Here is a 27697-nt window from a genome sequence, read left to right as displayed (position 1 = left end):
TCAGTCTACAATCAGAAAATTACCATTAACAGAGCACCACACTGATTTTTTCAGAGGTCACAACAACAGGACAACCTGCCTTCCCTTCTCAGATTGTGGCTATTCCCAGTGCAGTGTTTCTTCGGGAAAAAGGGCTTCAGTTTTTGTTTTGCATATAGGGCACATATTTGCAGCTTTCTTATTACCATGTGTGACTCTAAATGGGACACGTTACTCAAAGAACACCCACATCTTCTGGGAAGCATTCTTCCCTCCATCTTTCCCTGTTCCTCCTAAAAATGGTCCAAATGAAACTTTTCGACCTGTGGAAATTTGCTTTCTATAGCCAACAGTACAGTTAGGTTTTCAAGATAACATTTCTTCTAACAAGTGACTGTCTACCAGCTGTTAAGTCTTGTAGAGGCAAGTTCCTGGCCCTGTAACCTCCACCCCTTTGTTCCTTAATCCACTCCAGAAGTAATTTGCATAACAATTTCAATTGCCTCCCCAGCAGAGAAAATAACCAGTGACAAGAGGAAATGGTGCAGAGAGAAAACCTGACCACATTTCCACAGATCTCAAGGATGTAGTGGAAAGCAGGTAGTTCTATAAAAAAATCACTCCTGTAGGCCTATATGGATGAATGCTGTTATTACTCCTGTAAAAGCACATCTAGGGAATCTTATTCAGACTTAAATAAGCACAAATTAACCTTCTTGATCTTTGTCCAGGATAGTGGAAAAATAATGGCTTAGACTGGCCAATACTCACTGCTCCTTGCCACAAGCTGCAATACCTCCAGTTCTGGTTACACTACCTTGTCCATCAGCAAGGGGAAATAATGAACTTGTTTCTTGACCAGTTTCCTTGCAATACCAGGTGGCAGGCGTGCCCTAAGCATAGAGATTAGCTGTAAATCCATAGTATCACACGTTCTGGAAAAGCAGTGCTGATAAATGGAGCAGGGGCTCTGAATTTTGGTCAACAGATAGGCAAACAGATCACCCTCCATCGGCCCTCCTGCCCCCTGCTTCAGGGGCTGCTACAAGGAAGCTTCTAGAAGCTTCTCACAGGAGACACTGACAAGGCTCCGGTGCTGGTGGTGTCAGCTGGCTCTGAGGCAGACCTGCCACCAACCAAGGCGGAGCCCATCCCTGTGCAGAACCGCAGCCCATGCGAAGGGCTCACGTTGGAGAAGTTTACCAAGAACACCTCCCCAGAAAAGAAGCAGGCTGATAAGAACCAGCACCTGAGGCAGGCAAGCCTATGGAGGTTGATCGGTCACAGAATGGCCGGCCGGCCTGCTCCTGCCCTTGCCCCCACAGGGCACCACACGTTGCAGCCAGCTCGGGCTGGGGGCCTTGTGGCTCCTCAGGAGGAAGCCAGCGCCCTGCTCCCCACCCGGTGGAATGTGCATTTATCTCCCAGCGCACAGCCTCGCACCAGAGCTGCTCCCGCCGCCGACCGCAGAAAGGAGGCGGCAGACGGCCCCGCGCCTCTTGGCGCTCATGCGGCCGATTCCCAGCTCGGGCGCGAGGAGCCTTTCCAGGGAAGGCGACGAAATCCAGGGCGAGGAGGAAAGGGAGAAAGGACCCCGGCGGGAAGGGGCAGCAGCAAGCGGGTAATGGGGGCGGTCCCCCCCAGTAACAGCTAGGGTCAGCCCCGCTTAGCTTCCAAGGTGGGGCCCCTAAGAGTGCCGCAGCTGCAATGCGCTCCCCGCCAGGAGGGGCGCTAGCGGCGGCCTCAAGCCTCCCTCCTCAGCCCCGCTTCGCCCACCGCCGGCTTCCCCTCAGCCCTCCCCCGGCTCCTCCCCCGGTCGCGCCGCTCTCCCTGTCCTGCGGCGGAGACGTGGTGGCCGCGGCGCAGCGATGTGGCTGTGGCTGGCGTTGTCGGCGCTGCTGGCGGCGGCGGGCGCGCAGTACGAGCGCTACAGCTTCCGCAGCTTCCCGCGGGACGAGCTCATGCCGCTCGAGTCTGCCTACCGCTACGGCCTGGACCAGTACAGCACTGAGAACTGGCCCGAGAGCGTCAATTACCTGGAGGTCAGCATGAGGCTCTACCGCCTGCTGCGCGACAGCGAGGCCTTCTGCCACCGCAACTGCAGCCACGCCGCCGGGCAGCCCCCCGCTGTTGCGGCCGACCCCGCCGCTGCCTCCGGGGGAGCTCTGGCCGAGCTGCGCCTCCTGTCCGGGGTGCTGCGGCGGGCGCAGTGTCTGAGGCGCTGCAAGCAGGGGCTGCCTGCATTCCGCCAGGCCCAGCCCGGCCGTGAGCTCCTCGAGGACTTCCAGCGCCGAGAGCCCTACAAGTACCTGCAGTTCGCCTACTTCAAGGTGAGGCCCGGCCCTTCGTCCCTCTTCATCTCCTGAGGCTCTGCCCTGCATGCGCTTCCCCAAAGTCTTGCCTGGTGCTCCGCCACCCTCCAGCCAAGCCAAGTAAGCCAAACGTGCCTGACAGTGTTGTGGTGGAGCGAGGGGGATAGTGTAGACTGTCCCTGCACAGCCTTATTGCATGTGGTTACCTCACGCACCCACTCGTGGCGAAGCCCCTGGCCTCTTGCCTGGCACTCCACGCAGTTGCTCTGGGCTGTAGCCTTCCTCCCCATCACCTCCTCCACATCAGTTTAGCTGCCAGTTGTCCACCCCACCTCCATTTCTGTCTGTGGTTGGGCCTCCCAGTCCCTGCCCTCCTGGGACTCTGCACTTCATCATCTTCTAGGCATGTCTTCAGGCCCCTTCCTCCCCTTGCACTTTGTGTAACCTGCCATGGGACCAGTGTTTGCGTTGTGTGCCCCCCCCCCCCCGCTTGCCCACATGCTGCTATCGAGCTCACTCTTCACCAGTTTTTCTCCAACTTATCTGCCATATCCCCTAGATTAGTCCCTCCAGTTCTTCCCAGACCCACACCCACTAAACCGTGCCTTCTTGTCCTGTAGTTGGGGTTTTTTCTACGCCTGCCCCTCTTATCTTTCCATCTGCCTTATTTTGTTTCTAACCTGTGAAGCCTTTTTCAGACCTTTCATGTCACTGCTCTGCTATTGCAAGCACTCTTTGCTGCTTTCTGTCCCTCAGCGTGTCCATCTTCCTCACTTCCTTCTGGTCCACTTGAAACAAGTGTAGCGGCTCCCCGCCTGTGACTCACAGATAACCAGGTGCCTACAAACAACAGTGTTGTTACAGCCATAGGAAGGAATAAAGGGAAAACTGGCTGCTGAAGTGTGACACTAATGCTAGCCCTGGAATGGTGTTTACTTTTTGCTCCAGGGTTAGCCAAGGCTGGGGACACACACCTCTTTTAACAGATTTCATCCTGTTCTAGCTACTTGTCATCCTCCTGTCCAGGATCTAATTGGCAATTCCTTCCCTCCTCAGATTCCTCTTATGTTTTCTAAATCAAGGTCTGTCCCTCGTGCCATCCTCTTAGATACTGCAATTACTTGCATTTAAAATATATGGGATTTCTGGGGAGGGAAGAAAACAAGCTGAACTTTGCTTAGATTGTTTTCTCTTTTAGGCAATCACTCCCAACATATCCCAGTATGTGTTACATAGGGTTGTATGCTTGTGCATTGTTTTTGAGATTGCCGCTTGAAAGCACTGATCTTCTTAACAATCATCATCTCCGTCTTATTGGCAGGAGTGCTGTTTTCTCCTTTAAATATTCAGGTTTTTTTCCAAATTACCCAAACAGATGTAGGAAAATGTGCTCTCATAAAATAGAAACAGTATTCACATGCACAGTATCACACCGGTGTCATTCTGTGAGTTTAAAACCATCCCTGAGATCATACGGAAGAACTTAACTTTATACGTTAAGGCCTCTGCACACAGGGGACATTTCTCTTGAATAGTAGAGTGGGCAGGCACTCCTCCTGTTCTCAAAGCCATATAGGGATACCAAAATAACATCAGCACAGATGTTTCCATTTCTTGTCTGTCTTTAACCATTCATTCCCCCCTGTGGCATGTACAAAGCTTGCAATTTATGGATCACAGCAAAAATTGTTCCTACGTCCTGTTTCTGGTACAGTAAAGTAAATGGTGGGTAGGAATGTGAGAGGGAAATTGGAGAAACCCCTTCCTCTCCCTTTAAACTGTTTTTCCATCCCATTTGCAGTAGGTTTGAGAGGTGCAGTTTCGTGGGTTTCCCCTTTAGTGTCAATTGTTCATGTTGTCTTTCTGAGTAGGTTGCAGTTCAGGTCTGAGCCCTTACCACTCACTGGGGGAGTTCTTAGTGGGCCATCTAGAGCTAAACTGCTATGTAGGAGGGATTTTTTCCTTGCTGGTGGTTTCCTCAAGAAAGGAATATCCCTTTCCCAACCCCCTGGCACCCCAGCAGATTTTTATAGTATAGAAAGAAGGAAGAGGGAAATGGTTTATGTAATTTTTTAGAGTGACCATGTGTTATTGAGGTATGTTCCAGAGCGAAACTTTGCCACGTCTTGGATCCTGGGAGTAGATGTTTGTACGCTGCTGCTTGCTCCTCTGGAGGGAGCTTTCTTGTAGCCACGGAGTTCGCTTAGGAATGTGTTTCTGCACAACTTTTCTTTTTTGTAGTGGTGAAAATAGAAACTGAGAGCGAATTGTGGACTAAGCAAAATTGAGAGGCCTGTCAGCCTACCAACAAACAGGGTTAAAGCATAAAGCACAGATGAAACCTAGTGTTTGACGAAAGTGCAGCTGAGATTTCCCACTGCGTTTGGCGCTGTCTGGGGTGACTGGAAGCATGTAGTTTTGGGACAGCCAGGAAGGGCAGCTGGCAGAGCTCCAGTGCTGGGAGGGACACTCATAGCGGCACCGTAGCAAGAGCTAATGTTAGGGTTGAAGTCGTTTCTTTCTGGTAGTTGTCTCTCAAATTTCTTTCTGAAATTAAAGGGCACCTTATATGGATGAAGACAGAAAAGAGCATGCATGTGTATGCTTGTGATTCTTGCCCATAGTTTTATATGTACACTTCCAGAAGCTATTTTAGATGTGAGGTAGAACTCTGTATCACCTGCATCTCAGTGCACTGAATGGGTTGATGTGGATCTTGGCTTATAAGGGAAAAGGTTTTAACATTTCACAAGTATTTAAGACTTTTACTTCCTCACGCTTTCCAGATATGTGTGTATGTACTATATAGTTTATAAAAATGTGTATCTATATGTAAACTGAAAAATATAAATGCATGCACGCAGAAGTCCATACACATTTGGCACATGCAGTTGTAAGTAAGGAATGCATACTTCACAAAGTATTTCTAATGGGGTTTAAAAATGGGTACAGAAAATCACATTAAGACACAATTATTGAGCAAGTCCCTCCTGTTTGCTCTAACTTTGTAACACCACTGGGAAGATAGATTATTGTAGTATTGCGTACCACTGGACAAATAAGCAACATAAACATGTTATAAACATGGTAAGTGATGACTCCTGCCCAGTATCCAGAGCTTAACAACAGTAATTGCTGTGAGAGAAATCCCAAACGGGAGAAACAGTATAATCTTCTGCCTTGTCAGCTTCCCTGTCATCTTTTAGCCTATTGACAGTGTCCCACAGCTGAGCCCCATGCTGCAGGAGGACCCCCACAAGGGTGCACCAAGCCTCAAGAGACCAGTGGCAGCACCTACTACACCCCGAGCTCTGTGCTGCAGCCTCCCCTCTCATCAGTTCTGTCTGGTGCCGATGCTGGCCACCGCTGGGGCAGCCAGAGCAGAGCTCCCAGGCCAGGCCCCGGTCCTGAGGCGAGTGCTCACCATCCTGCTCGCCTGCCCGTGCGAGCTGCCACGCCATGTCCTGTTCGCTGCACTCCTGGTCGCTCACGCTCCCTGGGCTGGGTTTTTACCCACTGATATGTTCATACAAGTATATATGATCACACAAAATGTTCATAGTGATGCAGCTAGGAGTAAAGCTGAGAAAAATTGCATTACTGTACTGTTGTATCTGCTGAGACTGGTTTCAGTAGAAGTAAGTTTGGGAGTATAGAGGCTGCAGGAAAGTTCATTGACAGAAACTCAGTAACTTTGAACTGTTTTTTTCCAATTAACTTTTCTTCGCCTGCCTTTCCTTCTCTCCCCATCCCTGTTTAGGCTAATAATCTTCCAAAAGCAATTGCAGCAGCTCACACATTTCTTCTGAAGCATCCAGATGATGAAATGATGCAAAGAAATATGGCCTACTATAAGAGCATACCTGATGCTGAGGAGCATATTAAAGACTTGGAGACAAAACCTTATGAGGTATGCTTTTTTATTCAGAGTCTGGTCTTTTGGAACTGTTCAGTTACTCCTTTTACTGTGTGAGATTCAAGAATATAATTTGCTCACATGTTCTTAGTTCCTACTCTCCTTTGCCTCTTCCTATCGTCTCCATCATCTCTGTTCTCCCTGCTTGATGCAGTCAGTAATTCTCGCCTCTCACACTTTTCACTGTTTCATAAATGACTCACAGTGATTCATAGATAGTGACACACGTGGAAGTCACTACATGCAGGTCAGTACTGGAGCTAAGAAGGTGCATAGTTACTCAAATGTGCTATAGTGGCAAAGCTTAAAATAAGCTGGACATTTGGTGTTAAATATTCAACTGAAAATGTCTGTCAAAACCTGTGCTTTAGAGTCACACTCTTACTGCTGTCCAACAGGCTTTTATTTTGATCTGAAATAGAATTATGTACTCTGCTCTCTAGAAATACCTGGTAAAAGCCATTAATATCTATATCTGTTGTCCACACATTAGTCGGATAACAGCTTCTATAGTAATTCAGACATACAGACACATTGTGTATTCGAATTTACACACCGATTTCCACAAATCAGTTATTTCTGGTTCTCATTCCTGCCAATTTTCCAGAATCTTTTTGTCAGGGCTGTGAGAGCATACAACGGTGACAACTGGAGAACATCTATCTCAGACATGGAACTGGCTCTTCCGGATTTCTTCAAAGCCTATGATGACTGTACAGCAGCCTGTGAAGGTTCCCGAGAGATCAAGGATTTTAAAGACTTGTATCTTTCCATTGCAGGTGAGCAGTTAGGAAATAATAAGGAGAGATGTCCCAAAGGTGCACTTCAGTTTATCTGTAGGATTGACTACCAGAGTCCTCTTTCTCAGTTTTCCGTGTGAAATGCACATGCTACGCCATGCTCAGTTTGGGCCAACATGAGTTTATTACATTCACTGAAAACTGCTTGAATTCTGGTTTGCCCTTTCCAGTAGGACAAAGGAGGGCTGTCAGCAAATCGGAACGGAGAGCTTTTACTTTAACATGGAAATTGAAGAGTGTGTCAGAATAACAGATGTGTAAGTAGTAAGAACTACTCCATCCAGGTAGCAACAGTTATTCAGACGGGTCTCTTGACCAACATTTCAATATCAGTTTGGCACCTTTGAGGCTCAGTGGTTAGCCTGCCTTCAAAATCTGCTTTGTATTTTATGTGTCACTGGTCAGATATATCTGCTTTCTCATAAACATGACAAATTTCTGTTGCCTATTTTTCCTCTTTCCCACAGCAGAGTTGTGCTAGCAGTTTTCTTTTTCTTTAGTGTGTAGATTAAAAAAATCAATTGCTTTGCAAAGGAAAAGAAATACCACCTTTTTTGATTGCTGTCAAATTGACACATACTCATTTCCTATGCTCTTTTGTAGCAAAAGAAACAATTTCTTCAATGCTCTGGGCTCGGTGTTGCTGGCAGTGTTGCGTGGTGAATGCTGGCATGCGTTATGAGCAGACTTGAAAAAAACATGAAAAATGCAACAGAATTTCTGCTTTGCCAGAAGGAAAACCAACCCAACTTTTTGTCCTAAAGCCATCAGATGTGTTGCTGAGGGAAGATTTGTGAAATATGTAGATACATAGATGTGAGGTACAAGAGCAGCTCCACAGTTTCTCAGTGTGAAACTGGTACCCATCAGTACAGCTGACCTGGAACAGCTATTGCTGGCTGTTCCTTAAGCCATGCTTTACTCTTTGGCCAAGTGGGCAGGTGCCTAGGACAGCAGATAAGGAGTGCAGGTCCAGTCACAGGTGGTAAAACATGAGAAACAGTCCTTCTTTCCCAGTGGTTCAGGCCCTGACATCAGGATGACTCCAAAGCCAACCGGTCCATGCTTAGCTGTGATTGGCACTTACTGTCATACTTCCTCTTCCTCCTTGGAAGAAAAGGACAATTCCGAGCAATAGTGGTGGGAAGGAAAAGTAGGAGATGCTGCATGATGTCATCATGGGCATATGCATGCATTTCAAGTATTTTGTTCTTGACATAGGAAAATTCATATTTACTTGCACTGCCTGGGCAGAACTGTGCTCTTGCTCCGGGGAGATGCATTCTGCCTTTGATGCAGAAGTAGATGCAGCAAGAAAAGATAACCAGAAGTATCTGGTGCTTGCACTAGGTACATGTTTATTCCTGAGCAATGAGTTCTGTTTGGAAGCCAGCTGTCCTCATTGCATGGGATCACTTCACTGAGGCACTTGTGTTTCTGGCTTTATGTACTGGCTAGAATTGAATATTACTCTGTTTTGAGATTCCATTGCTCTTGTAAAAGATGGGCCTGGTAATTTCATTTTGCCACTTATTTTTAGTCAGCTTCAGCATTCTTCATGTTAGGAGTTTTCAGAGATGAAAAGAGGGGAAGGGCCCTTTGCTGTTCTTTTGCTTTGGTCAGAGACTTGCCACATAAGCTTAGATAACTGGGTTTCACCTGCCCAATGTGGCTGACAGGGAAACTAAGGCTTTAAAATACTTCTGTTTGGTGGTGTTGCTTAATGGGATCTATCCTGAAACTGCTCGAAATTCTTTGTTGGCAGCCACAGACTGCCTGTGGGTGTCAGTGTAACCTAACTGCTAGGGCTCTGGAATTGCGGCTTTGGATCATTTCAAGTCCAGACCGCCCAGATTTTTACGGAAGAGCTGAGTAACAGTGCTTGATACATACCTCAGGTGGAGCTGTAGATGCTCAGTGCTTCCAAGCAGCAAGATCCAGCTGCATAGAACCCAGGAGAGCATTATAAGGTGAAATGTTAATGGGTACCTAATGGGAGGGTTTCTAAAATGATTCACTGTGCTCTATTCACATCCTGTGTTATTTTCTTCCTTTTAGATCATTATATTGAAGTTCTTGCATGCAAAGTGCAGTGCGAGAGCAATCTGACACCCATTATTGGAGGCTTTGTTGTTGAGAAATTTGTGGCCACCATGTACCATTACTTACAGTTTGCTTATTATAAATGTAAGTAGTGATTTAATGTGCTGAAATAACATTGGGATGATGCGGGGCAGTTTCCATTCGTAATCTTTTTCCTCTAGTTATAATGCTTTACAGTGTAAGTAGTAGCCTCCAGAATCTGCATTTTAACCTAGTCTGACTTGCCTGGCATCTTTTTCTCCCTGTATAGCTGTAGTTAACAGACACAGGAGATAAACCTTATGTATAGAGCCCATGCTCATAAAATTCTTCATGACAAAATAAATTGCTGAATGTAAATCCCATAAGGATTTTGTCCAGGTCAGGCCCCTCTGTTTTAAGTTATGCGTGGTTGTGACTGGTCTCCACTTGGGTGCTAGAAAGATGAGATGGTTACAGAGTAAACGTGGTCTGATCCATCAGTACCATTTGTTCTTTATATGATACGTACTGCCAGCACAAGTTCTTTACACTTGTGTGTAAATTTGTATGAGCTTTTATCATTTTGTGTAAATGGTAAATGCTCATATAAACTATAAATGTTCATAGGATGTATTTTAGATGTTTAAATGATGCAGCAATTCTTCTGCCTGTTTGAAGTAACTCAAGACATCTGAGGTTAAAGAGTGCCAGCCACTTCCATTGGAACATGTGCAGTGAAACAGACCCATTTTATACATCTGTGTACAAAAACCGCATGGTTTGTGCCAAAAAGCCATAGGGGTCAAGCTGTCAGGCCTGCATGGTTTCTAAGCAGCTGAATGTATAGCTCTAGCAAATTTTTTCTTAGACTTATAACTTACTCAGAGAAAAGAAAGATTGTGATTCAAGGCAACACTTTTAACATAACACACTTCATTCTAGTCCATAAATACTCAATTTTCAATTTACTATTCATCATTTCTTCCGCAGAGAAACCTAGAGAGTATTTCGTACCATTCACTTTTCCCTAGTGGATTCTTATAATCCTATTAAAATGAGGCTTACGGGGCTACATGGGTTTTGAGCAGAAGGGGACCATTTCACAGAAATTGTAGTGTTTTGGTGCTCGGTGATTACATACTTGATAGTTAAATAGCTCAGTGAATTTTGCAGTTTCTTGAGGGGCTACTTGCACTGTAAAGGACACAGGTAGCACTTATAGCTACTGCTGCAGGCTGCAGCATCAAAGGGAAGACACATTCGGCCATGTAGCATCAAGTCATGAATGACTTCTGCTTATGTTGTTTGACTGCACATTTTACACATTGACTCTTCCCTCTTTGTCAATTCTTGTACGAAGAAGTGGGGTTATTTTTTTGCTGGGGGGATGGTGGTGGTGGAATATTTGGTTAGGATTTTCATAGAAAACCATCAGTTAAGTCCCCATTTTTGAATCATGTTTCAGAAACACTATTTCCATGTTCTGAAACAGGTATCCTTTCTGGGAAGCAATTTTGTTGTTTTCTTATATGCGGCTGGTGGGGAGATAGAAAATGGGTTCTGTTTCCATCTGCGTTTTTCAGAGCTTGGATAATAGTAGGAATTTGTTCATTTACCTTAGCTGAATTTTCGTGTGTGTGTGTGTGTGTTTATTATTTAGCAAATGACATGAAGAATGCAGCTGCTTGTGCTGCTAGTTACCTTCTGTTTGACCAGAAAGATGAAGTAATGAAACAGAACATGGTCTACTATCAGTACCACAAAGACAAATGGGGACTTAAAGAGGAGGATTTTCAGCCCAGATCGGTAGGTGAATTAATTAATTTGCCTTCTAGACACATTCAGATGTTTTCCTGATGCTCAGTGGGTCAGAGGTTGGGAAAGTGGGGGTTATCTATTGGTTCTGGAGTTAAACACATGCTGTTTTATTAAAACAGCATAGAAAGTTGTACACAGAGATATACTGTGTGATGTAGACAGTGAATGTCATTATAGTCTTTTGTGTTGGCAGATATTACAGTAGGGTATAATATGCTGACAAGTAAATTCACAGTGGTGCTTGTCTGACACATGCATATGTATATGTTTATCTACCTTGATGACTGAAGCAGCTGCTCCCCAAAATGTCCTGGTGTAAAGATTGCTCCAGTAACATTTAGGCTTTTGGGAATCACTTCTTATTTGACAACATGCCCACTTGCTTGTTATTTCAGGTTCTTTTGGTGTTGAAATGTGTCTGGATACAATAACCGCAGCTAAACTTACTTTCCACTTACTTTAGAACATAGTTAGGTGGATGAGGATGGAAAAAGGTCCAGGACCATACTGCATCTAATTATCTCAGCTGGAATACTTGCTGCAAAGAGTCCACAGTAAACATCAGGGCATGCAGCAATGATTGTTATTTCTACCTCCTTGCTTTATGTGTCTTTCTAGACTTGCATGTACCAACTTGCTGGATATGACTGGGATTCTGAATTTATCTGATAAAACCCATATATTAAGATTCCATACAGTCCTAATTAAAACTACTAGTCACTTTTTTTGTATGGAATATATGTAACCAGATTTTATAAACTGAATTGGGATTATACATCAAAGGAATTATTTTCCATGGCTTAAAGAGCACCATTTGAGTCACTGCACAATTATTTTCTTATTTCACAATAAGATATGTGGGATATCATCAAGTGAAATATAGTGCTCAAGCTTCATGGCTGGCAAATGAACAGTGCCATTTTTAAATCGGGGTGTATCTAGCCCAGCATACATTCATTCTTTTCCTGTAACTTGCAACTGGACTGAAATTCTCAATTCATCTTTCAGCATGGAGAAGAGAAAAATGCAATATAATGATGTCATCTGGCTTTGCAAAATTATTCTAAAAACAGGTTTCTATGCTATTCTTAAATTTCCATGCCCGAGAAAGTTTTACCGATTAAAAACATTTTGCTGTGTTTGCTACAGCAGCCTGGACTCTGACAATCAGACTGGGTTTTCTCATTACTAGGATTTATGTCATACAACTGAATTAACTGCTTTGTGACACCTGAGTGACTCCTTAGACATCAGTGGTATGTGCTGACATAATTAGTCATTAGCAATATGTGTTCTTTCTCTTAAAGCATGACTTCTCTATGGAAGAGTCATTTAAGTTAACCTAGCTGAAGCAACAGCAAGCATCCTGCTTGGTAACATTCCAATTGCCCTTCCCATGTTGCTTCTTCAGACACCGCAGTCATCGAGACCTGGGCTGGGCCAGAGGCCCTTGATTCTTAATGCTGCGTTGAACTCCGTACACATGTGCAGTGCTTAGGTGCCTGGCGTTATCTGTAGCAGCACTGCAGAGCAGTTCACATATGCACCTTATAAGTTGCCCTGATTTGATATGCTCCTTCCTCTCAGGCCAGGAAACTGAAATCAGAAATACCTCTGCATATGAGTTAAATGGGTTTTATTTGTGGACAACTGTTACGTCCAACACACCTGTCTGCACACTGGAAACCCAGGTCTGCCTTGCAGGGCCAGCTGAGACAGAAGAAAGCAAAAATGCATTTGGTTCTTTCAGGCAGCAGCAGCGAGTCTGAGTTCAGAGCTGAAAGGGACCACTCCTTTGTCACTGCTTTTGGGGACAAAACTGTGCTTTATAGCCATATTGGAGACAATGTTTGGCAGTGGTGGGAGTAAGAGGTAACAAAGTATAAAACTGCAGACCACAGACAGATTTTGCATACATGTACAGATAGGACAGAATAAGGGCCTTACATGTTAACTCTGAATGATTAATAACCTCTCAGGAGCTGAGGACTGCAGATAGTTTTTAAATATAAAATGTTAAATGCACACAGCTATATTTTCTTCTACTTTGATCCATGCAACTAAGAACAGAAGTTGCTTGCTATGCTAATCACTTGTCATGAAAACCATAATGCCTCTGGTTTGTTTTCACAGTGGTAACAGAGTGACAGCAGCATTTGGCTCTGACACTTAGCTTTAGATGTTCTTGTGAAAGAGGAAGTTTCCTGTTTTCCTTCCCAAAAGGAGTTAAAGGGGGTGATCAAAGCAGGATTACTGTTGGTATTCACAAGTATGAGAGTAGGTGACTGAGCTAAACAGACAGGTTGGTGACCATACAGAATTTCCCTCGCCCAGACTCAGGCTGGGGTCAGCCATTATCATGCAAAATAGCTTAGTGTCTCTTTTTCTCAGAACTGCCTGCTGCCATACGCCAGAGCATAGGGAGACAGAAGCTTTCTCACATCCAGAGCCTGCTGGAACGCAGGCACAGGCTGCTGCTCAGCTCTGGCAGCCTCATTCCTTATCCTCAGACTTGCCAATGCTTTGAAACATGAGAAAGAGGAGAGTGCTTTGTTCTTCTGACACCGATGGAGCTTGTGCTTTGAAAGGTCCACAGAAGACACTGGATACACTGCTTGCTGTTCTACTGTTTCCTGTAACAAACATTATACCCCCCCCCCCCCGGATCTACCTTCTACTAAGTCTGGGTCTGACTTTGCTGGAGTTCATTCAGGTGACATGTGATGACACTCCCCTTTCTTGCTACCCTAACGTGGAAATTCTGTTTTTTGATAGGAGGCTGTTCGATATCACAACATAACCACACTCCAGTTGGAAATGTATGACTTTGCAAAGGAACATCTGATGGATGATGATGAGGTGAGCTTTCTAGAAAGGAAATCATGGTCAAAAAACAGCAATGACATTAAAGTGAAGATAGTAACATAGGTGGAATCCAAGGATTTAGCTACTATGGAAAAATCTTCTTGTAACCATGACTATTTTAGTGTGATTTTTTTGTTTTGTTTTGTTTTGTAAATGGAATATAAGAAACAAACCAGAGGAACATCACATACCGTTTAAAAAAGTACGGATGGTATTAACACGAAGGTAACTGTAACACATTGAGCCTACAAAACAAAAATCCACCTTGCAAGCTATAACACAAGGGGGCAGAGAAGTAGTGTGTATATATATTTTAATATATATATTATATATATATTTAAAGCTAACGTTCTTCTGGTTTTGGGAGGTTATTTGGTTTTGGTTATGGGTTTTTTTGGTTGTTTCTGTTTGAAATGTTGTTTAAATTAAAGATCCTTATAATTTTGTCCAGAAGTAACCACCTAAATCTTAATTTTTGTCAAAAGGAAATCTTGACATTCTTTGGGTTTGTTTTTTTTTTTTTTTCCCTGTACAGTAACATTTTGCTCACCCAGTCTTGCTTCTTAAACATTTGGAATTCCTGGGCAGATAACATATAATGACTGCTATTAGACTGGAAATATGAAAAGTGGTTTGGTTTTGTTTTTTTTTTTTGTGCAAGGAAAGTAGTTAAATTGTTGAGAGGGCATTTCTTTGCCTCCCACAGCTGAAATGAAAGTGTAAGTCATGGAGGCTTTGGATTGCCTTTTTGTTTTGCTTTGGTTTGGGAATTGTTCATTTAAAGGTTTGAAAAGAATCTTCAAATGATGGGATAGTTCATCGTTGGCAAAGAGCTGTGCTCAGTTTGGCATGGGTCAGGGTACTTGTAATGATCACAGCTGAGCTCTTTTTTAGTTAGGAAAGAGAAAGATGGTTTATGTTAAAAAATGAAATCACCTTTGCAATTTTTATGTTATCCAGCACATAGGGAGACATAATATTTTACAGCACAAAAGTAATAACATGTCTGTGCTGCCTTCAGTATGCTAGTGACCTGAAAGCAAGTCTATACATAAAATTCCATTGCAAGGTTACCAGGCCTGAGGAAGACTTTCCATTGTGATAAAACTGTGAAAGACAGTTTAATAAGCTTGTTATAACGTTAAGCTTAGATGAGGACTAGTCTGTATGGATTTTCATCTGGGTGTGAAACACTTGAGCACTTTTTATATTCCCTTGTTGGTTTGTGCTTTGCCCATTTTGTTGGGCATAAACTTAATTTGTAGTTCTTCTCTCATATCTGCTGCTTCAAAAGGCAGTGATGAGTAGTCAAGGAAGTGGAGAAGCAGTCTGTTGTGAGGGCTTTTCCCATATGTTGTTAGAAGGAGGGATAGAAACAATCTTCAGCCTCAAGTACTGTGTTGTATATAGCATATATACTATTCTATATAAACAAGCAGTTATTTGCTGGCATTCATTCACAGAATCACAGAATCACAGAATCCCAAGGGTTGGAAGGGACCTAAAAAGATCATCTAGTCCAACCCCCCTGCAAGAGCAGGGTAACCTACAGTACATCACACAGGAACTTGTCCAGGCGGGCCTTGAATATCTCCAGTGTAGGAGACTCCACAACCCCCCTGGGCAACCTGTTCCAGTGCTCTGTCACTCTTACAGTAAAGAAGTTCTTCCTGATGTTAACGTGGAACTTCCTATGTTCCAGTTTACACCCATTGCCCCTTGTCCTATCACTGGATATCACTGAAAAAAGCCTAGCTCCATCATCCTGACACCTACCCTTCACATATATTCCTGTAGCCAGTTTCACTGGTGCAGTTATAAATGACATTGCAATCTGCAGGACGGAAGTACAGTGGAAACCTCAGTTAAACTTCGGGGGAAATGACAAGAAGTCACATTACACTGGATTGTTTGGGTTAAACAACCAAAATTATTGGGTCTGGTAGTACCACAGATATCCCTACCCCACACTCTCATCATAATAGGAAAGTTACCGTTCTCCTCTCCCAGGGAAAAGCTTCTGTGCCCTCCCTTACTAGGGCTGAAGAACCAGGGAGGGATGGAGGCTGTCCATGCCTCTGGCTTGGCTCTGGCTTTTGGTAGTGAACTCATAAATCCCTGGCTACCAGAACTTGTCTTTGGCTGCAGGAGCCTTCCAGGGAGTCCAGACAGAGCAGGAATAGCACAAAGGTAAAAGCGCTACCTTCCAGTTTCTGCTGTATGGGCAGGACCTGGTAGCAGAAGTGGAATTTCTTGTTAATATTTCTCCTGGCACAGACAGAAAAGCTTATTCCATTGGAATGCTGAAAACTGAAAAACCCAGATAAGGTGTTACAGTAAAAGCTTTATTAAAAGTTGTTAGGCTGAAGGCAACCTCTCTTTTTAGTACACCGTTTATTTAAACCATGTGCATCTTCGGCCATAGGCCATACCTTTTGTGTGTCTCTGTGGTCCATGTTTGCTGTCTGTGAAGTTGCTTGTGAGCCAACAAGCCCATAAAATAATCTCCAGAAGGAAATCATTCTCTTTCCTCAAGTGAAGCAAAAGGATTCATGTGGCAAAAGGGTCTCTTCCTATGTGAATATGTCATCATTCCCAAGTGGAGAATCTCACTTTGTTCAGACTTCTCAGTGCTCCCATATCATCCATGTGGCTTTTTAAATCCAATTAGCAAAGTGAGTGAGAACATGTGGCTTCTTCCAGTAATACATGGCAGTAATTGCAAAGGCTGGAACATGCAGTAATGATTTTTGCATATGTCACTACAAGAAATACTGTCCCGTTCATGTTACTTTATTAATGTTTTTCCACAAGGAAATGAAAAACTCCAGTTCAAACATTTAACACAGCAGAGGTGACAGAGAACATTAGTGCCAACTAGCTACAAATTACTTTTTCTTAAGAGTAATTATTATTAAATATCCTTACAGTTTTCCACTGTGAAGTTGAAAGAACATTACATAGAGTTGTCATCTTAGTTGGCCATGGATTGTTAAGCTTTTGGATTCCTGTTCAGATGTGTAATTCATAAAGGCTCTAATAGATACAACTCCTGGTATTGCACAGATTTAAATAGCAAACGGAAATGCTGTTAAGAGCCAGATACTCGGCTAGTGTAGATACAACTTCAGCGCTGCACTGATTGTATGAGACATGTTTCTGGCCCATAAAATCAGTGTTCTTGAGGATTTTTTTTCTTTATTTTCAGGCATAGCTACTTAGCTGTTCTAAATTGCACAAGAACCACAAGTATTTGGCTGAGATAAGCCTACAATGTGATTTTTTTTCTTTCAGTACTTGATCAGTAGGCGAAAAACTGTTGGCAGCTTTGACCCACTTTATTTGCCATCTTGTTCTTTGTATATGATGTGTGTGTCCATTTGTACAGTAGCCGAAATTCAAATGCTCCATTCTTGAGTGCGATGCGAAGGAAAGTAAGTGTTGAACTAATGTGACTGCTGGAAAAAGAACATGTGGAATAATATCAAAGCATGAGGGCCCAGTGGACTACTTACAGCAAATAATGATCTGAATTCAGCCTATTTTTCTGCTCGGGAATCACTAACACCATATTTTCAGCTTTATTAACTCACTTTTTTGCATACATTCAGATGATCTATACAAGTGTGCTTGTAATGGCAAGTTGTAACTGCAGACATGTAAACCCTGCCCTGCCTGCAGTCTCAGACCAACACAGCTACAATAGCACTGCTACACTGAGAAGAGCTGGTGGCAGCTATTTTGGAGAGGGTTGGCAGCTAAGTCGCATTGTTATGGTCCTTGTTCAACATCAGATTCTTTAGAGAAAGAAGGTGGTTTTTTTGTTATCATTCGCTAGTGGAGATACTTACTGCCTACGTGGCTGGCCCTGCAGAACCTTCCTGCTTTCCCCTCTTGCTTCTTTACCGTTGGATGTGTATCCTGGTCAAAGATGTTCCTTCTCCCATTTAAACCACCTTCCATGGGAAGCTGGTTCCATGGTTGGGCTTAAATGGCAGGATGGAAGGATATAAGGAAGGAAGCTCTTTACTGTGAGGGTGGTGAGGCACTGGAATGGGTTGCCCAAGGAAGTTGTGAGTGCTCCATCCCTGGCAGTGTTCAAGGCCAGGTTGTACAGAACCTTAGGTGAGATGGTTTAGTGTGGGGTGTCCCTGCCCATGTCAGGGGGGTTGGAACTGGATGATCTTAAGGTCCTTTCCAACCCAAACTATTCTATGTCCCTAAGTTGTGACATTAGGAGGAATTTTTACCTGTGCAGTTTTTTTCTTAAGCTTCTGCATGCAGCATAAAGCAGGCAAGAGAGAGTAAGTGGAATTCAGAAACAAGCCACTAGAAGGCTTCTGTTTTCAGTGCAGTGGGAGCAGTGTTGAAGTTGCTTTGAAACCGGGCTGACTCATGTTTTATAGGCATTATGAAAATGTGAAGAGGAAAGCGTATTTATTGGAATACTGTAAAATACTATTGTAATAACTGCAGTGTGCTGCAGTCTCTCATAGTGTATGGGAAGAGAACAGTTACATGTTTAGACTATCAATAAAAATGAAATGGAAAAATATTTGAGAAAGCAGTCAACATACATGTAAAGAACAAATAAGCTCTTTTAATATTGAAGAAAACCCCCACCTAAAAGCATGTGGCAGTGAGGCACTGTGGACTAGGTATCTGAAAAATAAACAGGTTAAGGGCCAAATAATTTCTCTGCACAAAGAATTGAGGGATTTTTTTTCCCCCCTTTGCTAGAATGCAAGGAATGTCCAGCCTGGCCTGTACTGCTCTTGGAAGATCTGGGAAGGCTTTGAGGTGGTTACAGTGAACTCTCATGTTTTAACTGAAGGCTAGATCAAGGAACTTTTTATTGGTCGAAGGCTGAATAAACCTTTCAGGCTGAGCCATGCATTGACACATGCCTCAGTGTTATCCCAAAATAATGTGTGTCCCCAAAATATCACTGGCCAGAGGACTGTGTGGGGTGTGCACTTTATAAGCTCTATGAGGCCCATGGAGCACATACCCTCCACAGTTGTCCACATCAAACCTTTGTGTTCCCTCTTGCAAGATGGTTGCTCCTCCTTGGACAAAATCTGCTGGTTTTCATAACCTAACTCTTTGTCACTACTCCCATATTAGTCCCTGGGGCAGTTACAGGGCAATTACTCATTAGTTACAGGGCAGCCCTGACCTCTCCTCATACATGTTACCCCTGCAACCCTTGCCTCTACCACAGTCTATTCACCCATGGCCCAATACATAAGGGAATCAAATCTGTTACTCTCACTGTTGAACAAGTTTCCAGTGGCTAAGATCTTCCAACTGTAGCAAAATTTCAGTTTTTGCTGTGAAAGGACAGCTGGGGGACATTTTTTGGGATAAATGAGTTCCTTCTAGATCATAGATCACAAGGAAACAAAGATCCAGCCAGTTCTCCTTGCTCTGTTTGTTGTCTCCCAAGGTACAGTTTGTTGAACGAGTTGGGATAAAGGCTGCTTCTTACTCATCCACTGATAATCACACGTGGAGGCATGCCCATAGTAATACTTTTCTGTAGAACTTAATTAATTGTAGACACTATTGTTTTAATTTTCTGCTACTTCCCTAAAGACCAGTACCCACTGCGATGCATACAGAGGCCCTATTAGAAAGGCCATCAACAGTTCTGTGTGGAATGTATCAGTTATTTCAAGAAAGCTATTTTTTTTTTCCCCCATAATTTTTCCAGTTCACCCTGAGAAAGGACAAGGACCCATGAATGATCCATGTTTTCTATGTAGAAGGCAGTGCTTAGTCTTTGCAACTAACAGCGAAGCATCTGATCTGTCAGTACAGCTACTACTGCTTGCAACTAGATTGAAATGCTGCTGTCGAAAGAAGAGTTGGTGCTGGACTGTCAGTCTCCAGTGGGCTATAACTGAGCCATGTATTGGTAGCTTTTCCTCTTTGCTATTTATTTTAATAGCTGGATAGGAGTCTCCAGAGTAGACATGTTTCTTCTAAAAGGCTGTGTTTTGTGTGTGTGCCTGCAGCATTTAACCTTGCATAAGGAAAGGCTGGCAGCAATCCTTGGCCCGCTGTGCACCATGGTCTTGGGCACTCAGCTTGTAGTAATAAGTGAGGACTTCTGCATTTTTCATCTTTTTAGCACTTTTTCAGGTGCTGTAGCTTCACTTAATACACCAGCTTCACTGATACACCAGTATCAGTAGCCTGGGTTAGCTTATTCAGAATTGATCAAGAACTGTGTTTTAAAATCGTGCTTTATTATGACCCACCTACTCACATACCCTCTGTAAAACCTTCTGGAATTACTGTGGTACAAAACGTGTTCTTTCTGTTTGTGCTCTGTTCAGCTGTTAATCTGAGCCAAGGCTGCTCAGTCTGCATATCTGGCAGATAATTAGAGGCCCAGTTGATCAGATCAGCTTCTCTGGTTCTTCCTACCACTCACACCAGTCTGGGAGCATTCCCCTTCTGCTGTTCGATATCATGCCTCCTGTATTTCAGGCTATACCTGTCCCATCTTTTCCCATACATCCTTGCTGTGTCTCTCCCACTTCCCATTCACTGTCCTTGGACTCGGAGAGGGAAGAAGAGGTGAGTAGCACAGAAAATGGAGGTCATGGGGTGCTGGCAGAGCTGCTGTACCTGTAGTATGTACCCAGCTTCTAGTGCAAGGACATTGAAGACTGTGGACCAAGAGGCAGCTTGTTGATGAGGACGTGCTTTGCTGCAGCTGACCGGGCAGTCCCCATGTGCACACAGTTGTTGGCTGCCTAACTATCAGGCATGTACTGGTCTGGTGGCAAACCCTTTTCTTCCCCCAGCTTAGTCAGACTTCACATACTGATTTACTAGCTACTGGCCAGACAGCTACATCACGCTTTGGGCCATATATTGCTCAACTCTTGATTTACATCAGCACTGTGTCTGAGCGGCATATTTATGTAACCTGCATTACTGGTGGGTGGCTGTTGTCCTGTGTAGTAGCTGCAGCAACTGCACGTAAAATTTTTTTACTACTGCATGTAAGGTTTGATGTCCTTCCTGTTAAGATAGGTAGGAGCCAAATAGCATTCCAGATAACGGGAGGAACACTGTCACACCGAATGGTTAAATCATATCAGAGAATTATTTTGGGCTTCGGATCTGCAGGCCAGCAGGAAGTTTATTAGATACCAGTGGGCAGGAGGCTCTTTCCCTGGAGTGAACACCTTGCTGAACTCAGTCATGCAGAATGCCTGATGCGGTGTCAAGTGAGAGCTAAGGGGGCAAGGGCAGTTGGTCAATTTGGTCATAGCTGCTAGTGTGACAATGTGATCAGCTCTTCTGATGCAGCATTAGCACCTTTCATTAGGCTGCCAACCACACTGTGGACAACTTGCTAATGTTTTACATTCTGACTGAATGCACAGGCAAAAGTATTTTAACTGCAGGTTTTGCTTGTCTTTAATCTGGAGTTTTTGCCTTCTCAGATATTACCAGCATCCAGGCAATTACTCAGTTGAATTACAGTGTATTTTCTATATGTATATTGTTTGGGCAGCTGTTTTTGTATGTTTGCCATATTTCAACCTCTCTTACTCCCCAGTACTTCTCATTAGAGCACAACAGCTTCTGACATCCTTTCCCTTAGAGATCAATTTCAGGCTCTAGAGATTACAGATTTCAGTCAGTTTTTAAACTTGGGCTTCTTACATGTTTCTGGATGTGAAAACATAGTAGAATTAAAAAACTTGAATTCTGTTTGTGATCTGTGCCTCCTGAAATACCCTATCTTACTGATTAATGTGGCAATAATGCGAATTGAATTAAGATTCCATATGGTTGAGTTACAAAGATACAATATTGAAATCCCCATTGTCTTCCTTATACTTCCTTATTCTGGGTCATCTAGTCGGACGTTTGTGCCTTTCACCCTGCCTTTCGGACTCTTTGTTTTTAAAGGACTGTCTTTGCAGGTAGACTGAGGGCAAAAATCCTTTTTATTGTCTGTTATTCTTTCATTAAACTGTGATCCTGAGGTGTAAAGCAATTAGTTTGAACTAGATCTGGGACTCCTGTGGTAGGCACCTGTATTCGCAGTTTCCTAACTCTCTTCAGAGTTAATGGGACCTGCCTGTCTGTAGTCCTTCAAGAGGCATGCAAATGCTTGTGCCCAGTTTTAGGAGCTATAAAACTTGACCAGAAGTCCCCTGTGCCTCTGGTTTTGTATCTTCCAACTGCTTGTATAGTGACTGTTGGACCTAGTGGCTATTTTCTTCATGTCCATTTGTGAAGTGGTTTTGAGTTCTTTCCGCGATTGGGCTCCTTGGGCAATCAAAATACTTCAAACAAAGGAAAATGTGCAGAAATGTCAAATTCCTGTTTTCCAATTGCCAGATTTCCTGCAACCAGTAAGACAAGTAGGGAATATGGAAGTGCTGGCATTTTTTCCCATGTTTTTTTTCTTGAATCGGATACTTAGATGTTTTGAACAAATTCAAAGCAAAAAGAAATTGCCATCCTTCAGGACTTGCTAAAACCACTTCGTAAGTTGCAAAAACTCAGCAGCGTTTTGAGATGGAGCTGTGAAGCAGGGCACAAGAGCAGCAGTTATTTCAGACAGCTTTCCTCCCACTTTTATATTTGCTCGCTTGCTTCTCGTTATTTCTCTCCGTGCTAATCATGCTTCTGAAAAATGTGATGTTAACATTTTTAATCACCATGACCATAATACAATTGCTGTATTAAAAAGAGACAATTTTCTATTTCCTCGTATTATTTTTACTGACAAAGGTTTTAATGCCCTTTCCTTATCAGAATAGAAAGAAAACTGTAAAATTTTGGGTCTCAAACTGCATGTCTGGAAGGTGCTGTCTTCCTAAGGAATACCTTTCTAGGCAAAAACATGCTGTAGCAGTTAACTGTAGCTCAGTTGACAGAGCAGTAAATTCCAGCCCGTGGGGCTGTATCATCCCAGAGTACTCAGACTTGACTGTAGAAAGACATTTGACTATGGTATAGGACATAGAACTACATTAGGAGTAGTTTAAAGTTGGATCGTTGTGTCGGTACCCTGTATTACCAGAGTGGAGCTAGTAAATACAATGTTTTTCTGGTCTGAATCTATATCCAACATACTTGCTTCCAGCATGGAAGATACTCTGGTGTCTCTGGTTCTTTACATTTTTGTTTCAGGACATAAATGGTTAGAGCAGACAGATGCAAAGTCAGAGTTACAGTTCTACAAAGCACTTTGGCTTTGAATTCTGAAACTTTCTAAAATCCTTTAATGTCTTATGATATTTTAACAATTTCCTAATTTAACAGGTGCTTTAAACATTTCTTCTTCTGCTTTCTGAGTTTGAGAATTTCATTGTCTGTTTAAATACCTGAAAAAGTGCAAGAGGATTTATTGCGAGTGTAACATTTCCTTCTTTTAAGATCTGTATGTCACTGCAAGTACTTGTGCTACACCTCTGTGGGCCATTTACCTGCATTTTACAGGCTTGTTGTGCTGGCTGCTGTATGAAGTGTGTTAAAAAATACTTAGACACATTATTACAGTTTATGTTTCGGTTAAAATAGTTAAAGGTTTTCACTGATCTTGCAGCACATGGTTAACTTGTTCCTGTTAAATTTAATCCTTTGTAGGGTGAAGTTGTGGAATTCCTTGATGAGCTGCTAGAAGTAGAGGAAAAGAAGGAATCCTGAGGAGTGAAATCACTATGAAGTATTTTATGAAAGTGAAGATTCACCATTGCTCCTTACTATTGTTTTTGGTCACCTGTAGTTCCAGTTAGATATACCTCAAAGCTGCTCCTTTAAACTCCACCTTATGTCACAAGATCCACTCCTGAAAGATCACTTCCATGCTGCACTGACTCTTCTGTGAGCGTGGCTTTTCACTGTGCATTTACAGAATCGGTGCATATGGGTTTTCCCCCTGAGCTTTCTTCCTATCACACAAACACAACAGAAGTGACTGTATTTTCTGGGATAACACTAAGGTGCCTTATTTCAGTGATGTTCTACTGAGTTGTAACAGCACAGCTAAATTCCAAAGAACTTCTGGCAGGTTGTGTACCAGGGAAGACATAAGAGTTCCTCTTGACTTTCTGAGCTATGCATTGTATTATTTATATATGTCTTTTTCTATGATGAAGAGTAAAGGGATACTGAATCCCAGTGCACCTGAAAGACATTGAGATACATTTAAATAGCTGAAATAAGTTAACAAAGCACAACCAGTGATCTTGAAGAATTGCTTAAAGAATTCTGTATGCAGCGTTGCTCTTTTTTAAGAACTAAATTAAATTCCATGATGTGAAACTGAGGTCACTTAGAACTGAATAATAAAGAATTCCTTTTTCCTATGAATTCTTACTCTTTCTGTTGAAGCAACTTGTGGTTCCTGTGTGAGGTGGGGCCAATCTTGTGTAAAATAATGGTGATCAATGTATATAGCATTCTTTTCCATAGAAAACAGTTTGCTCTTTTTTGTTTTTCAGCCTGGTGGGACTGTCTGCGCAGTTCTCATCCAAAAGTAAGTACAGGTGGAGACTGAGGCAATTTTAAGTGGAATACTTAAACATTTACATGTGAATTCCTGACGTTTTTATTACTTATATGGTGGAGCCTAATACAGAAGTACTTTGAAGGCCCCAGAAATACTGTATTAGAGATGAGTAGTGAATTGGTGCACAAGGCTCCTGAAGAGCAGAAATCCCATTGACGTAAGAGGAGGATTCAGGATTTCATCCCTTGCTTTCCCCTTTCTTTTTTAAGGATCAGGTCCTACAAGTGGTTTCATCCTGCTTACATCAAAGGGAGACAAGAGCATTCAGTGCTCCTCTGAACTGAATCCTAATTCAGCAGAACAGAAGTGAGTTGCAAAACCAAAACCTGCTTTAGGTGGTGAAAGAGGCAAAACATGATCTCCACGACCTTGCTGAGTTGCTGATGCTGTAGCTTATGTATGTTGTGGAAATACAATGTCTACACTATTGAGTGTCTGCAGAGAATAAGGGGAATCCACAGGATCAGGTTTAGGTGTCTTCCAACCCATGACAGCAATGAATCATTTTAATATGTTAGAAGTTGTGTATGAAAGATGTTTGGAAAATCAGATTGTTTTTTAGCTTCTTTAATATAAATCCCAGTTAGCATACTGATGTGAATGGGCAGGCCGTTTTATTCTCAGACTGAAAATCTATCAAGAGCCTTTTAACTTTAGGAGATTTACCCAGCTCCACTTCTGGTAACAAAACCAGAATCTGGCTTGCTCTATGCCTTTGTACAGAGTGAGTATCAGATTTCCTGGAGCTTTTTGTTCCACATAATATTAGCACTCCATTTATTGTAATTTTATGTAAGAATTTAACTTTGCTTTTCAAACTTAACAAGCAGTTGGTTATAAACCATCACATCCCCATGCAATACATGTATTATAATACCCAGGTGGGGTAGCTTCTCCAGTTTGTCCCTAGTTTTCTGTTGTTGGAGGTGTGTTTGTGCTCAGGGGAGAGGCGCTGGAGGACTCTTACCTCCTGCTTTCCAGCCTGCATAGGACAACTCCAGATTTCCCCCTCGGAAACCCAACTGTTTATGTTAAGATCATATGCCCAAATAACTTCATCTTTAATACTCTTAGCTTTCGAACCCAGAAATCCTGCCATTAAAGGGCATGGAGGTGGTTGGAGGTGGATATATCTGTCTACACTGCCTTCATTTTACAACGTTTTCCATTTACTTTTTTCTTATCACCATTTACCAAGCTGACTTAGGAGCTCTGCCAAGCACTGACTATTGTCTGTTTCTGTGGTGTTCTGAGCTCTTGTGTGTTGTCTGTGGGTACTGCAGTGCAAAACCTTAAAGACTCCTAAGACAGCTGCCTGTAATGCAAGCTCCTGGGCGTGAGGTTTTCCAGATCTATGCATCGTGGGTGGAAATAACGTGTGCAAAAAGCTTATGATCAGATTTTGCCTGTTGGTGAAGCAAATGGCATAGACTATAGAAGGTACGAGATAACAGAAAATCAATTCCAGGATCTCTTAGGTTTGCCACCCAGAATTACTTCTTTCCTGTTAAAGAACCCCCTTTCCCCCTCCAGCATTAATTATTGGAGACTGCTCTGATATTTTTAAAGAACAAAGTACATGGTAAAATACTGTAACATTTTCATTCCACCAGTAAAATACTGAGCACTAGAATCAACCTCTTTTGTGATTAATTTAACTTCAGTGAGTTACACTGGGGATATGTTTAGTGCCTATGAACCCTATTTTTTTCTCTTCATCAAACAGTTATTCAGCCATTGCAAGTCTCTTGGGTATTATCAATTTTCTGGTAAGCTTGTGGTTCTGTCTTTAAGGCTTCCTTAGCTGATCTGTTTTCGTGTTCAGCCATTTCCTCAGCTCTTGACCTTACAGCTAAAATCCCCTGCCATTGTGCCTGTTCAGGTGGGGATTTCATGATTGACTAGGATGTCCATTAGCCAGTGATTTATTTTTCTTAAGCCTACATTAGGTAAGCCTGATGTCCTTTACCATTCCACTTAAACTGAGAAGGCAGCCTATACTCTCGTGGCCTCCTGAAATGGCACCGTGATCCCTTTTTCATTTCGTTCAAGTGTCTGGATTTTTTCTGGCTTTTTTAATTTCCACTACATATGGTCCCAAGCCAGTTCAATCTTAATAAGTACAAGTTGTTCTCAAACCCTTGTTCTTTTCTAATGAGAAATAGCTCCTCTCCCAGTTCCTCAGTATTTATTGTGGCTTTTTTCAGCATTCTCAGGTTCTTTTAACTGTTTTTTCTTTTGCTGCTGCTATTGTTAGAAGCCAACATTTACATGTGACTGCAATAAATCAGTGTCTTCCACTTCTCTGATCCTGCCAGCTCTTCTTGGGAGGCTACAGGAGCATAGCTCTTGCCTCTCTTCTGCCACCCCAAATTCTCTCAGTTGTGAGTTGCCTGCTTCAGATGTTAGCAGCATCTGCAAAACCTGAGGAGATGTTTAGGTTTTGTCTCCTTTTTTTTTTTTTTTTATAAGGTTTACGATATGATGCTGATGCTCAGGGAAGTGTCATTTTGTTGAAGCCACTGTGTTCGTGTGACTTAGTTGAACACAGCATAGGTGGCATGTGTCTGCTGACCCTGGGCTGACCAATTCATATTGATCTCGGTAGTAGTATTGCTTGTTACAGAGCCATACAGTTAATTTTCTTAGTAATTGCTCGCATTTCCAGTAACAAAGCTGGCTCTTTGGGTAGCTGATGTTGGCTTTTGATCCTCTGGCAGATGGCTAGCACAAGGGCCTGCACGCAATACAAGTCCAGTGCTTGGCCTCTTGATGGATGGGGTCCTGCGTGATAGGGAACTGCTGGAAAGCTGACGATCAAACTGAGTCAGAAATGCTGGTGCACTGAGCTGGGTATTTGGTTATGTGAAAAACTTGACTGCTGTCTGTCAGGACAATCTTTTTTTATGCAAGAACCAAAGTTTGGGCAAGGGAAGAGGCTCACGGGTGGGAAATCAGTGTATCTGACAGACTCTGCCAAGCATATAGTCTTTTTCAAAGTAATACCTGCTCTTACTGATAGTAACTTTTCATATATTACGAGCTTCTTGCCTAATTCATCCTCATAAACACAAATATTGATTAAAAAAGAAGGATGGTGGTTTTTCTCCCTAAAGTTTAATTCTGTTCCCATAAAACAGCAATATAGGCTCCATACTTCAGTGTCTTGTCAATTCTAATAGCCAATGAAGTCAGCTATGAAGCCCAAATATCTTTAGAATTATCAGTTCTGGCAAATTCAGTGGGAATTTGAATGTCTTGCTGGGCCCTTTCATTGTGGCAAATCTGCAAGCAGACCTTCACTACTTCTGTTAACAAGACATGAGTAAAAAGCAAATTCAAACTGCTCCATTTTCCAGAGCCTTACTCCTTTGGAATGCTAGGATATAAG

At 42.8% G+C, this 27697-nt stretch overlaps 1 protein-coding gene across 1 annotated transcript; it reads left to right on the top strand.

Moving 5' to 3' along the window:
• The first annotated feature begins 1246 nt into the window (after positions 1-1246).
• On the top strand, positions 1247-24107 carry CRTAP (cartilage associated protein). The gene is made up of 7 exons (XM_065665444.1): positions 1247-2309; positions 6052-6201; positions 6815-6986; positions 9066-9194; positions 10732-10877; positions 13665-13748; positions 23382-24107. The coding sequence occupies exons 1-7, from the start codon at positions 1848-1850 to the stop codon at positions 23439-23441; spliced, it is 1203 nt and encodes a 400-aa protein (XP_065521516.1). The 5' UTR covers positions 1247-1847; the 3' UTR covers positions 23442-24107.
• Positions 24108-27697: the final 3590 nt, after the last annotated feature.

The sequence above is a fragment of the Lathamus discolor genome, chromosome 2, assembly GCF_037157495.1.
Source record: "Lathamus discolor isolate bLatDis1 chromosome 2, bLatDis1.hap1, whole genome shotgun sequence".
Lineage (NCBI taxonomy): Eukaryota > Metazoa > Chordata > Aves > Psittaciformes > Psittacidae > Lathamus > Lathamus discolor.
Note: the sequence above shows the minus strand (reverse complement) of the source record. Positions and strands in the feature narration are given on the sequence as shown.